We start from the raw sequence: 15,252 nt of genomic DNA, 5'->3' as shown, positions 1-15,252 counted from the left end.
CAGCAGATGCAGTATACCACATTGGCGGACGTGCAGGTGAACATCTACTTGATACGGAAAGTGTGGATCTCTGAAATGAAACCAGAAGACGCATGAGGGAATTTCGAGGACAGTCACTGCGGTTTCCCGTACTCTAATTCAATGCGAGAACGCCGTTGAACGACTGAGGGTTCCTAAATGGGAACTCCCGTGTCCGTTCGTTGGGGCTATCACGAATGTGGGTTAAATCCTAGAACTTATTTCCAGTTCTTAGACGGGAATGCTATCACACAACCAAACGATTTGGATGAACACTGCAGGCCAGGCAGCATCAGAGGTGCAGGAAAGTTGACGTTTCGGGTCGGGGCTCTTCTTCAGAAATAGGCGAGCCGGGGTGGAGAGACTCAAAGCCTTCGACTTCGTGATCTGGGACAAGAAGGCACATTTTATTCAGCTCGCCTGTTAAAACTGTTGCATGGTTTGAGAATTCTTTTCCGTTTGTATTTCTTCCAAACTCCACAGGCTGGGTATACTCCTGTTTACTTCAGCGGGCTCTTGCACGTTTCTCCCTTCAGGAATTGCAGGGTATTTTTGTGTCATTCCTTATTACGTTTATCAAGAAATTTCATTATGTGCTTGCCGTTCCTCCTCGTGTGCTGAGGATGATGGGGTCTTCACGGTTGCTGAGCCACTATGTCTGATCAGTTTGCTGGGGGAGAGAAAGTAAGTGCAGGAGCTTTGAGAGTAAAAGTGCTCGTCGGTAACCAGGGAGACAGGCGAGCGGGCTGGGCCCGGGGCCTGGATTGGCGGGTGGGCCAGCCCTACCAACGGCCTGTGGGAACGGTGTGGTGGAGGTGGCTAGTGAGGGGTGATGTCCGCGGTTAAGACCCGTGCGCCCACAATCCGGGCCGTTACCTGTTCGACAATGATTACAACTGACCGGAGCGCCCTTGCTGTAAAGAGTGGAAAGCGGCAGACGGCGAGGGAGGTGTTTAGTCGTTGCTATGGTAACGGGGCGGGCCGCCGCGTCCCTGGAGATCGGTCGGCGGCGGCAACGGGCGGAGCCTCGAACAGCCCCGGCGAAAGGGCGAGTGTGGGCTCAGTACAGCAGCCCGGCAACTTTGCAGTTCTTGTAAGTGTTGCCAACTTCCAGCTCGCCCACCGTTTACTGTCTCGTAGACCCGCTACTCTTGCCCGGTTGTCTTTTCTTTTGTTGTCGAACTTCATTCGTGCAGTGTGAGCATCGCTGGCTGTAGGCCCGTAATTCGTGCCAGTCCCCACAACTTGCCTCGGAGAAAATGTCGCTGTTCTGTTTTTTTTAAAAAGCCTACTTTTCTAATTTACCTGTCCACATATGTTATTACACACCTCAGGAGCAGGTGGGAACTTGGACCTCATTGCACCGCAGGAGGGAACCGCTGTTTTATGCAGTGGAGAAACACCAATACTGGAAGTTGCATTGATCACTGCAGTTTCATAAACCATCAAAACAAATCTGACATCCTACGGGCTTTGTGGTGCAACGGTAGTGTTTCTACCTCTGGGCCAGAGGGTCCGGTTTCAAGCCTGCCCTCAGGGTGTGAGTGACTACCACATGCCCAAACAAGTTGGAGGAAAAGAAACTGACAGCTACCAAGTGCGCTGCATTCATTATATTTACTGTTGAGCATTTTCATATAGTAAGTTCAGGTCAAAAGTAGAATAGCGCCTTACGATAAAATAAATGTTGGACTTATGACATAGTTTCATGATTTTAATGAGAAGTGTTTTAATCTGGCACCAAGGGACTGTTATAAGAAAATACCACGAGTTAGGAAGTTAGTGCTCATTTATTTATTGATCAAGAAATGGGTCTCCAGAATTTTTCTTTTGAAGTCTAGAGGTGCTGGATCCACTGCTTTTCATCATGTGTATAAATAACTTTGATGTGAATAGGAGGCATGGCTAGTAAGTTTGCACATGACTCCAGAACAGGTGATGGAGTGGACAGTAAGTACTTTGAGTCCTTGATCAGATGTGCCAATAGGTGGAGGAGTGGTGGGTGGAGTTTAATTTGGATAAATGTGAAATGTTGCATTTGGAAACGCAAACCAGGGCGGGATTTATACACTTGATGGTAGGGACATGGCGATACTGCCAAAAAGAGACCTCTAGCATGCAGGTGCATAATTCGTGGATAGACAGGATAGTGAAGAAGGTGTTTGACACCCTTGCCTTCATTGGTCAGAACACTGTGTATAGGAATTTGGATGTTATGTTGTGGCTGTACAGGACATTTATGAGACCGCTTTTAGAATATCGTGTACAAATCTGGTTACCTTTCTATAGGAAGGATATTGTTAAACTTGAGAGGGTGCAGGAAAGATTTGCAAGGGTGTTATAGGGACTTAAGGGTTTGAGTAATAGGGTGAGCCTGAATAGGCTGGGTGATTTTCCCTGGAGTGTTGAAGTTTGACAAATAACCTTGTAAATGAGGGGCATGGATAGGGTGATTAGCTTAGGTCTTTTTCCCAGGGTGGGGGAATCCAAAACTAGACGGCATAGGTTTAAGGTGAGAGGGGAAAGATTTTAAAAAGGACCTGCGGGCTAACTGCTTCAAGCAGAGAGTGGTGCGTATATAGAACGAGCTGCCAGGGGAAATGGGGAGGTGGATAGAATTGCAACATTTAGAAGGCAACTGGATGGGTATGAGAATAGGAAGGGTTTAAAGAGATATGGGCCAAATGCTTGCGATTGAGACAACTGGTTGGCGCGGATGAGTTGGAATGAAGGGTCTTTCCCTGCTGTATGACTCTGTAAATGAGGTACAGTGAAGTGGTTTTTAAATGGAATTCCAAAGATTGGGGTGGGGGTGGCAAAAGGCAGTATTATCATTGGGCAAAGAGAGGTTGACCTTACAAGAGCCAGAATCAGAAAGAACAATGTCCAAGATCTTCTGTACACCAGATAGCTTGAATGCCAGATGAACCCTGTGGCGTTGGAGGTCCTGAAGCAGTAACTACAACAGAATTGTCTGAGAAGTTTATACTTCTGACATGTAATTACCCTGTTTCTGGGTTGTCTGAGAATGTTTCCAACTCAAAGATTGACTTTAAAGACTTTGGCGGATTCTGACTTGTGTATCTGGATGGTTATTTGGGAAATTTTTAGAAGATTTAAAATCTACCTCTGTGGTAACTACACTACTGAAAACCTCTGACTCCCTACTACACCCTCCAACTCCCCAACTATCCCAATGGCATATTTAATCTAACCTCCAACAATCCTCTCATCCAGCTGCCACTCTACCCCCTTACCCACCTGCCAACTATGCCCCCAAGCTCCTCACCCATCCATCTAACACAATACTATCTTATACCTTTTTGTAGATTCTCAATGAGGCTTTGGGCATTTTGAACTTTTTGCTTAGTGGAAAACAACAGCTAATGCTGGTAAAAAGATGTGTGGCTTCTATTGATGATTGTTTATACTGATGTCTGTGAGGATTGCTGCATTGTGTCTATAATTAAAACTTCTGTGTTACAAGATAGACTTATAAAATGGTAGAGAGGTAGGTATGTAACTTCTTGTTTGATCCAAGTTGGAAATAGAAGAGCCATACCAGACTTGACATGTTAACAGTGTTTCTTTCCTTGGATGTTGCCATACCTGCTGAGTTTCTCCAGCATTCTGTATTTGTTGGAAATAGGGATTTCTTCCCAGATTGCTGGATTTGGGCTGTTGTGATTTGTGGTCAAGATCGGGCTGAGAAAATTGAAGAGATAGAGTGGGTCTGAAACCTGGAGTGATTTAAATACAAAACAGAGGATATTAAATTTCTGGCCAGGTTTTTTCATTGACCATGATGACAAAACTGACGGTGTTTGTTGTCATTGCTCCAGTGAAACTGAAGGCAACTTCTGAACAGTACACAATGGAATTGTTGTCAGTGATTCCACAAGTCTCCAATTGCACTTTTTGAATGATTCTCTGATTGAAGTATCAGAAAATCAGTTAATTTGTCCAGAGCATTCTCTCTTACTTTTAGTCTTGCCATAAAATCCCCTTCAAAATGATTGGTTTAGGTGTAACTGGGTTTTTAATTTCATAATTACTGCAAAACATGATCCCTGGCCCTCAACAACTGATTCTTATTTCTAGAATGTCTAAATTCATAAATTCCGTGTTTTTATAATACAATCCTTGTTTAAATTTTAGCTTCTGTCTAAATTGAATTGTAATATATTTTGTTAACTGAAAAATAAAGATGAATGATATTTAAGTGTTGTTTACAGTATGAAAATTTCGGTGTGGCTGGTTGATTGCTTAATTGCTACAACTACATTCCAAACAAAAAAATTTCCTTAACTTGGTTCCAGATTTAAACTACCACACAGGAAAGAGAAAATCCATCGTGTGAGTTCGCTAACATTCTCTGAGCACAGTTCCAGCACTGTCACTGCAAAGTCAAGGCTATACATTGAGAAATTGGGAACAATGTAGGTTGGGGAACGATCAGTGATTGATTAGGGAGACGTAATGTGGAGAAGAATGTGTGCAGCAGACATTTTGTTAGGTGTTCAAGAGGGTTGAGGTCGACAAGGATAGATGTTTAGAATAGTCACATTTGGAGGTGATCAAGATTATGTAGATTTCAGTGCCAGAGAGACTAAGGGAAGATGGGGCTTGGCAATTTTATGGAGGTGAAAATATCTGTTTAAGGTAGGTTAAAATTCAGCATAGACCATTGTTAAATCTGAATATTGTGTTTTTGTTTACTCTTGCCAAGATGTATGTAAACTGGATAAGTATTAATCTTAAACATAAGTCACAGGACTAGACAAAAAATGCTTTTGCAAATCGACATAATTATTGGCAGTTTGAGTGTTTGTTGTGTGTGGAAAAAGTCAGTACAGAATTGATTTTATAGTTAATTTTATTTATAGTTTTTACTAGAAACACTGGAAAGCTGACGGAAATGTGTGATTCTTTTGGGGACATTCCTAGCGATGATGTTCTTCCTGCCATGCCAAAACCCGATGAGGATAGTGCTAAGCTCAGTTCAAATGTGTGCAAATATTTAAAAGAGCTACCAGGTAAGCCAAGAAAGAATTTTCATTTAATTAACTCCTTTTGCATCTTCAGAATATTTCAAAGTGCTTCTCAACCAGTAAGTTGCATTAGAAGTACATTGATTTGATTTTTCTTTAAATATATGGTAATCAGTTTTATATCTGTTTTGAAAGAAAGTATTGAGATGAATTGTGAGTGGAATTCTTTCGATTGCCCATTTATCAAATAAGCAAGATGGTGGCGGAGTAGGGTTCCTGACTGGAGTTCATCTGCTCCGAATGCTTTCCTTTCTTCTTTTCTCTTTTCTTTCTTTTCTCTTTTCTTTCTTTTTGTCTTTCTTTCTTTCAGTTCTTTAGGTTTTGTTTTTCTCTACTTACTTCCTGGCGGGAGCTCGGTCATGGAGGCCACGGCTGGGAGACGTTAACAGTCAGTCACAAAGTTGCTGGTCACAATTGGTGGCATTGCGGCTTCATCGATATCCACAGCGGTACCAGAGAGGACTATGCAACGAGGTGCTGAATACTGCGTCGGACATTGGCAGCAGTCATGGCTGAGTGCAAGCCCAGCTGGCGACAGTGGCGGTCAACAATGAGACAGAGGGGGCAAACATAGTGGCAGTGGTAGTCGGTCACGAGGGACGATGGTTTTTGGGGGCTGAAGCCTTGAGAGCGGGAGCGAAACCCAGCGTGCCCAGTGGAGATCGGCAGTGAAGGCGCCTGGCGAGCACAAGCGGGTCTTAGCCCAACACGGATGATAGCATGCTCAGCGCAGGGGAGAGCGAGCCCTCGTGGGGAAAGCTCATCTTGGAGTGTCTGCAGCCCCTTGGCTTAAGAAAAACATTACAATCCTGACTTTTTAACTTATTTCTTTATTTTTCTACTTCTATAACTAAGATTTTGCACCCAGCTACTTTGTACCTAAGATGGTGCCACAGGTAGAGACAGTGTGCACTTTTCATGCTTGTTCTCCGTACTTGAGTACATGTGACAATAAAATCTAAAATCTGTTTCCTCCTTCCTCACTATCCAAGACATCAAACACACTTTGTAGATGAAGCAGCATTTTACTTGAACATTTTCAATCTGGTCTACTGTTTTTGTTGCTTATAATTAGTTTTCTTTACATTGATAGGACCAAATACAGACTGAGTGGCCACTTTGCACTCTGTCTGTAGGAATGACCCTAACCATCCAGTTGCTTGCCATTTCACTATACCAGCCAATGTAATCAAAGACCCATCCCAGCCCAGTTATACTTAGTACCACCCTCTTCCATTGGGCAGAAAATACAAAAGTTTGAATACATGTACCAACAGATTCAAGAACAGCTTCTTTCCTGCTGTCATCAGTCATTGGACAGACCTCTTGTATATTAGAGTTAATCTTTCTCGGCACCTTTTCTGTAGCTGAACCACTGTATTCTGCATTTTGTTCCATTACCCCCGGATGTACTTATGTAAGATATGATTTGCCTGGATAGCACGCAAAACAATACTTTTCACTGTATCTCAGTACATGTGACAATAATAAATCAAATCAAATCAAATTTCTGAGTTTCTGAATTTCTAAAGCATGTCTGGGATAGTTTCATATAGCAATATGTCTTGGTTGTAATAAGACGATGAGCAATATTGGACTTAATAATGAGTAATGTGCCTGATTTAATTAATTGCATGAGCCTTTATTAAACAGTGATCATAGCATGATCCAGTTCAATGTAGGATTTGAAAGCGATAGGCATGAATCAGCCATGAGAGTTTTAGGTTTAGGTAAGGCCAACTTTAATGAGATGAGGTAGAGACTGTCCATGGTAAACTGGGAAATTCTGCTAGTAGGCAAAAAACTAAAGAACTGTGGAGAATGTTTAAATAAACATTTAATAATACAAAACCAGTTTATATCTCAGAGGGAAAGTTCGACTTCACAGATAAAACAGCCACGGACAGCTAAAGAGGCAAGGGACAGCATAAAACCAAAGGAAAGGGCTGACAAAAAATGCAAAAAGCAGCACAGGTCAGACTAAATGGGAAAGATCCAAAGACAAAGGGAAAAAAACAGCTTGTAAGAGCCACTATTGGGATCATGAAAGGAAACTTGCCAGTGATATCCAAAGCAATAAGAAGAAATGTTATAGTTATATACAGGTCAGGAGCAATATTAGCCCACCTAAGGACTGAAATTGTAGATATTGTTGTTGACTTTAGAGAAGTAGATATGTTCAATAATTTCCTTGCCTCAGTAATTAGATTAATACAGGAAGATAGCTTGCAAGCAGTCCCAAGGTAATTAATAATTAATAGTGGATAAGGACAGGGAATGAATGAAATTAATGTAAATAAAACATCAGTTATGAGGAAATTAATGGAGCTAAAGGGTGACAAATCCCTGACAGTCTCCATTCAAGGAGGTAGGGAGCATATTTTAGATATGCCATCTTTCAGAGGTCCCTAGCATCAGGAGACATCCCTCTATATTGGAAAAATTGCACATGTCACACAGCTTAAAGGAAATGCAAAAGAGGAAAGCCATGGAATTATAGTGCAGTTAGCCTAACGTCTGGTATGGGGAATTGTTGGTCTATAATGGAGTAATTTTCAGTTAATCACTGAGTGCCAGCATGGATTCATGACTGGTAGGTATTGCCTGACAAATCTCATTGAAGCTATTGAAGAGGTGACTTAGGTAATGGACAGGGGGATGTCTATAGATGTTTATATGGACTTCCAGAAGACATTAAAATCACTAACAACAGACTATTAACTAAGCTACAAGCTACTGAACTGAGGACAAATTACTGACATGGCTGGGAAATTGATTGAGTGGTAGGCGAAAAAATGTAGGGATAAGTACTCAAATTGGCAGGATATGACTGGTGGTGTCCCAAAAGGATCTGTGTCAGGGCCTCAATTAGTTACATTATTTATTAATGACATGGATAATGGCAAAGAAAGTCATACGTCCTAATTCACTGATGACGCAAGGTTAGGCAGCATTATAGACAGTGTAAATAATAGCATAAAATTACAAAGGGATAGTGATAACCAAATGAATGGGCAAAACTGTGGTAGATGGAATTCAATATAAACCAATGTGACATTATCCATTTTAGACTGATAAAGGACAAATCAGGATACTTTCTATATGGCATGAAGTTAAAGACAGTGGAGGTCCAAAGAGACTTGGGAATTCAGATGCATTGATCTTTAAAATGTCACAGATGTCTGCAGAAAATAATCGTAAAAGCTAATGAAATGTTGGCCTTTATATCTAGAGACTTGGATAAGAAGGATGCAGGGGTTATGCTGCAGTTGTACAAAACCTTGGGTTTGACCCCACTTTGAGTACTGAGAGCACATCTGGGCACTGCACCTTAGGAAGGATATATTGGTTTCAGAGGGAGTACAACAAAGCTTTACAAGAGTGATAACACAATGTGGAGCTGGAGGAACACAGCAGTCAGGCAGCGTCAGAGGAGTAGGAAAGTTGATGTATCGGGTCAGGACCCTTTCTGAAGAAGTTTGACATTTGAGAATATGTTGTAGCTATTATTGAGTCATATTTGAAACAAAACCAGAAATGCTCAGCACTTCTTCCAAAAAAGATCAAGGAACTGCAGAGGCTGGAAGTCAGAAACAAAAATAGAAAATTGCCAGAGAAACTCAGCAGGCCTGGCAGTATCTGTGGTGAGAATGCAGAGGTAATGTTTTGGGTTCTTTGGAACTCATGGTTACAAGGTTGTCAGATGAAATAGAGAGGAGAATGAAAAAGGAGGCTTCATAGTATTGATTAAAGAAACGATGATAGCAAGGTGGATATTCAGAAGGGGCAGGGTGAACAACCAGACTTGCTCATGTTGACATCAAGACATAGCCTACAGGACCTTACCCCTCTTCAGCCTATGTTAAGGAACCGTAAAGGAATAAGAAAGAGATTGAAGTCTCTGGATCATTACCAGTGCTATCTGCAAGTGCAGGATGGGAAGATAATAGTTAATGAATTTGTGGCTGGAGAGATGGTGAGAAGAAAGTGCATTAGATTGCTGAGGCATTGTGATCACTTGTGTGTTTGTCAGATCTGTACAAAATATTGAATTACTACTTCAGAAGTTGCATATGTTAAGGAGCCAATGACCAGGATTATATCACATGACCAGCAGCACAATGAGTTGAAGCAGCAGTATGCTTGACTAAGGATGTGTAGGTAAATTGCACTTACCCAGCACTCATTACCTTGTCTGTTAAATTTACCTAATGCCCTTATTAATCAAATGTGCGAGTGGTAAATCTTTACGAAGGAACACGACACAAAGATATGAACCAAGCTAAGACAGGTTACATTTCAACAGATCCAAGACCAATCTCCTCAGAGGTGGCTTTGTCAATGCTGTTGGGGAGGTTTTAAACTAGATTGGTAAGGGGCTGGAAATTTGGAAGTAGATTCCAAAGGGGGAAGACTTGGAAATGGAAGGCAGATATTTTGAACTGGTGTACATGTTGACAAGGCAGAGGAAACCAAAGTTTGAACCATAACAGAGTTTGACAGTGCTAACTGGCATATACTTCAATGCAAGATATCTAGGGAATAAGACAGAGTAGCTGAGATTGCAGAAGACATATGATATAATGACACTACAGTTATTGCTGCGTATAGCTGAGAAACAAACAAGATTGGAACTTCAGGGTTTCAGGTAAGGTAAAGAGAGGTATGAGCAAAATTGTGGACAATGATTGCATTTGGAAGTCACTGCGTGAAAGGGTGCAGGGGTACAGAAGTGCCCATCATTTAAAATTAATTGGTGCACACTTAAAATATCATAACCTTCAAGGCGGCCAAGATCTCTACAGTGGGATTATATAATAATCCTTTTTGGTTGCTACAGACATGATTGGCTGAAAGGGATTCTTCTGTGCTGTAAGTTTCTGCTATATTCTGTGATCTGAAATGATAGTGCTATTTGAACGATTGCATCATTTGGCATGATCAGCCTTCGCATCAATGCTGAAAGAGAGCTGCATTATACATACCAGACCAACCTTCAACTAATTCAATTTTCAGGCAGTAAGTCTTGATTTCCTTATCTGAGAGAGGATGTTCTTGCTGTAGTGAAAGTGCACCTAAGGTTTGCCAAATTGATTTCTTTGGTGGTATCATAGGACCTCATAGAAACCGTATGAAATTCTAATAGGACTAGACAAGAAATGGTGGGGCAGTACAGAACCAGAAGTACTGTTTAAGGAGAAGGGTTAAACCTTTGAGGACAGAGATAAAGAGAATTTTTTTTGCCTACAGATTGGTGAGCCTGTGGAATTCATTACCACAGAAAGTGGTTGAGGCAAAATCATAATAACTTCAGTCAGGAGGTAGATACAGCTCTTGTGGCTAAAGGGATCAAGGGATGTGGAGAGAGAACAGGATTAGGAGATGGAGCTCAACGCTCACCATAATCATATTGAATGGTGGAGCAGGCTTGAAGATCTGATTGGCCTACACCTGCTCCTATCTTCTACAAATTTAACCTGGGTCCCAAATAGCTATTTGGATCATTTCAGAATGGTGTTAAGTATTTCATAGCATTATTTTATTAAGAAGATGTTTTCCTTGTTTTCTATCCAATACTTGAAGCATTCAAACAGAAGTAAGTGTTTTCCTGCTTAATTAGATCGTTATTGCCTTTGTTCCAAATCTTTTCATATTCTTGCTGATGAAAATATTGATCCCTTCGAGAATATAATTTCTCTATTTCACAGTTGTTTACAGCATATTCCTGTTGCAGGTTTTTCATCATCTTCTCACGTAACAAAATCAAGTTATTGTGTGAAGAGCTAAAAATGATTCTCCCTTAAATAGAATGGAATTGGAAATTATTTAATTTGACTTGGGTGGCTGTGAGCAATGTACTAGCATTAAAGATCTATATGAGACTAAATGGGCTTTGGTGTATCGTTGAAATGTCTGCTCTGCTTATAGAATGAAGATTTCAAGCAACTTTGAAACTAATGAAGGCCACACTTGTGCTTTGTTTTCAGTAGAGTCCAGTCCAACTTCTGAACAGATGTTGAACATGTGCGCTTGTTTTGGTGATGGAAAGAAAGACAGTGAGAGCGACAACCCACACACTGACATTTGCACGCCTTTAAAGGAACAAACAGGTGAAGTGCAAATATTGAATCTTATTACGTATCAAGTCAAACATTTAAAATGTAATGTTTCAATCCTGATCATTTTGATATAAACCCCTATGAGAGAATTCTGATATTGTTTACCTAGATTTTTTCAGAAATTTTCTTTTGGTCTGATCTTGTGAGTAATGATACTAGCTGGTGTTCAGTTAAGCCACATAAAACAGGTTTGGTTTCCAGCATGTAGTAGGTGAACTCGCTGATGTAAGTCAGGATGTGAACTCACATGACAAGCCAATGGACTACAGATTGGGAAAGACTCGAGCCGTTGCACCTGCTACTGATCACTATCACAGGAAGAAGTGGAATTTTTATTATTCATTCATGGGATACAACATTTCTGGTAAGGCCAGCATCTACTGCCTATCTCCAGAAGCCCTTGAGAAGGTCTTCGAAAGCTCACTTCTGAAACCATTGGAATTTGTGCATTGAATATATGCCCAGAGCATTGTCAGGAGGAATTCCAGGATTTTGACCTTGTGACAATGAAGGAATGGAGACATTTTACAATTTAGGAGACTCTCTGACTTGGAGGAGATCTTGAATCAGGCGATACTCCCGTTCATCTTCATTCCAATACAAAAGGAGACTGATATAGCATTACAGGTTATATTTATTCTTTAGTGGCATGTTAACTACATTAACATTACAAACAGCATCTAACCACATCAAATCCATGTAATATTTTTCATTCAAAATCAATCAGTGTATCTGAGGAGTACAAGGTAACGGAAATGTCCTTGAGCTAACTTCTGCTTTTCATTTTTTAAAATTCCCTCGTGGAATGTGTGTCCTAGACTTGCCAGCATTTATTGCCCACCATTTGTTACTCCTGAGAAGGTGGTGGTGAATCACCTTCTTGAACTGCTGCAGTCCACTTACTGTGGATTGACACACAAAGCTGTTTAGTTTGGAATTCCTTGATTTTGACTCAGTGACAGTGAAGGAACAGCAATATATTTCCCAGTCAGGATGCTGAGTACCTTGGAGGGGAACTTGCAGGTGGTGGTATTCCCATATATCTGCTGCACGTATCCTCATAGATGGAAGTGTTTGTGGGTTGCTTGAGGATCTGGTGAATTTCTGCAGTGTGTCTTGTGGATAGCATACATTGGTGCTACTGATTGTTGGTGATGAAGGGAGTGAATGTTTGTGGATGTGGTTCCAGTCAAGCAGGCTACTTTGTCCTGAATGATTTCAAACTTCTTGGAATGTTGTTGGAGCTGCACCCATCCAGGCAAGTGGGATTATTCCATCATACTCCTGACCTGTGCCTTGTCAATAATGGATAGGCTTTCGGGAATCAAGTGAGTTACTTGCTACGGTATTCCAAGCCTCTAACTTGCTTTTGTAGCCACTACATTTATGTGGCGGGTCCAGTTGAGTTTGTGGTCAATGATAGCCCAAAGGATGTTAAATGTGGAGTTTTCAGTGATGGTAACACCATTGAATGTGAAGATGCAGTGATTAGATTGTTCCGTATTGGTGTTGGTCATAGCCAGGTGTTTGTGTGGCACAAATGTTACTTGGCACTTGTCAGCCCAAGCCTGGATACAGGTATTTCTCCTCTAACACGATTTATGCATTCTTGTGTGACCTTAAGCCAAACAAAATGACGCTATAGAAAATCGTGTCATAGGGAAATCGCTATATCTATAGAGCAGAAAGTTGGTGTTAGCCAAACAGCTAATTTGTGTTAATGAAACATACGGTATAGCAGAAATACCGCTATTATCTAATCATGTTGCATTTGAATATGGACTTTGTCAGTATCTGAGGTGTTGTGAATGGTGCTGAACATTGTGTAATCATCAGTAAACATTCCCACTTCTGACCTTGTGATGGAAAGAGGGTCATTTGATGAAGCAGCTAAAGATGGTTGTACCCAGGATATTACCCTGAGGAACTTCAGAGATGGCCTTGAGCTAAGATGACTGACCTCCAACAGCCACAACTAATTTCCTGTGTGTAAGGCTGGACTCCAACCACTGGAGAGTTTGCCCCCAGTACCCTTTGATTCCAGTTTTTGTGGGGCTCCTTGATGCCGCACTCAGTTGAATGCGTCCTTGATGTCACTCTTGCCTCACTTCTGGAATTCAGCTCTTTTGTCCATGTTTGAACCAAGGCTGTAAGGAGGTCAGGAGCTGAGTGGCCCTGGTGGAACTCAAACTGGGCATCAGTGAGCATGTTATTGCTGAGCAGGTGCTGCTTGATAGCACTGTTGATGACACCTTCCATCACTTTACTGGTGATCGTGAATAGACTGATGGTATAGTAATTGGCTGGGGTGGATTTGTCTTACTTTTTGCATAGGGGACATACTTGGGCCATTTTACACATTGTTGGGTAGGTGCCAGTATTGTAACTGTACGTAAGAGCTTGGCTCGGGGAGATTCAAGTTCTGGAGCAGAAGTCTTCAGTACTATTGCTGAAATGTTGCCAAGGCCCATAGCCTTTGCAGTATCCAGTGTCTCCAGCCATTTCATGACATCACGTGGAGTGAATCGAATTGGCTGTAAACTGGTATCTATAATGCTGGGGATCACTAGAGGAGGCCAAGATAAATCATCCACTCGGCACTTCTGGCTGCAGATTGCTGCGAAAGCTTCAGCTTTATCTTTTGCACTGAATTGCTGGGCTCTTGCATCATCGAGGATGAGGATATTTGTGGAGCCTCATCCTCCAGTAAGTTGTTTAATTGTCCGCTACCATTCCTGGAGTGGATGTGGCAGGACTGCAGAGCTTAGATCTGGTCTGTTTGTTGTGGCATTACTTAGTTCTGTCTATCATTTGCTACTTATTCTGTTTGGCATCAAAGTTGCTCTGTTTGTTAGCTTTACTGGGTTAGCAAACCATTTTTAGGGATCCCTGGCTCTGGTCCTGGCACACCCTCCTACACTCCCCATTGAACCAGAGCTGATCTGTAGCTTGATGGTAATGGTTGAGCGGGGAATGTTCCAAGCCATGAGGTTATATCTTTTACTGGACTACAGTTCTACAGCTGTTGATGGCCCATATCACCTCATGGATATCCACTCTTGACTCGCTAGATTTGTTCGAATTCTGCCCCATTTGGCGCAGTGATAATGCCCACAATATGATAGAGGTTATTCTCAGTATGAAGGCAGAACTTTGTCTCCTCAAGGACTCTGTGGTGGCCACTCTTATCAGTAATGTCATGGACAGATGCATCTGCAGCTGGCAGCTTGGGAAGGATGAGGTCAAATATGTTTTTCCCTCTTGTTGGTATTCTCACCATGTGCTGCAGATACAGACTAGCAGCTGTGTCCTTTAGACCTGACCAGTTCAGTCAGTAGCGCTGTTGTCGAGCCACATTGAAATCCCCCACTCCAAGTACATTTTGTGCCCTTGCCATCTTTACTGCTTCCTCCAAGTGTTGTTCGACGCGAAAACATACTGATTCATCAGCGGATGGGGGAGTGGTACATGGTAATTAGCAGGAGGTTTCCTTGCCTTTGTTTAACCTGATACCATGAGACCTCATGAGGTCCCAGAGTCAATATTGAGGACTCCTAGGGCAAGTACACCTTCCTCCTTACTATATACCACTGTGCTACCACCTCTGCTGGCTCAGTCTTGCTGGTCATATTCAGGGATGGTGATGGTGGTGTCTGGGACATTGTAAAGTATGATTCCACGACTATGACTAGCTATGTTTGACAGATGCTTGACAAGTCTGTGAGACCGCTCTCCCAGTTTTGGTATTAGTCCCCAGATGTTACTGAGGATCAGCTGGGTTGTTTCTTTTGTTTTTTTTTGGTGCCCAGTTTGATGTCAGGTGGTCTGTCATTTTCATTTCTTTCAGACTTCGTAGCGATTGATACAACTGAGTGGCTTGCTAGACCATATCAGGGGGCAGCTGAGAGGCAACCACATTGCTGTAGGTCTGCAGTCTTATGTAGATCAGACCAGGTGAAGATGAAAGATTTCCTTGCCTGAAGGATGTTAGTGAGCCAGATTGGTTTTTCTGACAATTGACAATGGCTTTGTGGCCATCAGTAGATTCTTAATTCAGGTTTTTT

At 41.8% G+C, this 15,252-nt stretch overlaps 1 protein-coding gene across 6 annotated transcripts in view; it reads left to right on the top strand.

Moving 5' to 3' along the window:
- Positions 1-328: 328 nt before the first annotated feature.
- The window catches only part of axdnd1 (axonemal dynein light chain domain containing 1), a 139,398-nt gene continuing 124,474 nt past the window's right edge, over positions 329-15,252 (top strand). For 3 of the 6 annotated variants that reach the window (XM_048539704.2, XM_048539707.2, XM_048539708.2), the window contains exons 1-3: positions 712-1,111; positions 4,905-5,054; positions 11,057-11,179. In XM_048539704.2, coding sequence (XP_048395661.2) covers positions 4,937-5,054; positions 11,057-11,179 — 241 coding nt within the window. In that variant the 5' untranslated portion in view covers positions 712-1,111; positions 4,905-4,936. The other 3 variants (XM_048539705.2, XM_048539706.2, XM_048539709.2) reach the window with 3 other exon arrangements.

Source organism: Stegostoma tigrinum, chromosome 8, assembly GCF_030684315.1.
Source record: "Stegostoma tigrinum isolate sSteTig4 chromosome 8, sSteTig4.hap1, whole genome shotgun sequence".
Lineage (NCBI taxonomy): Eukaryota > Metazoa > Chordata > Chondrichthyes > Orectolobiformes > Stegostomatidae > Stegostoma > Stegostoma tigrinum.
This window is presented reverse-complemented; position numbering and strand designations above follow the sequence as displayed.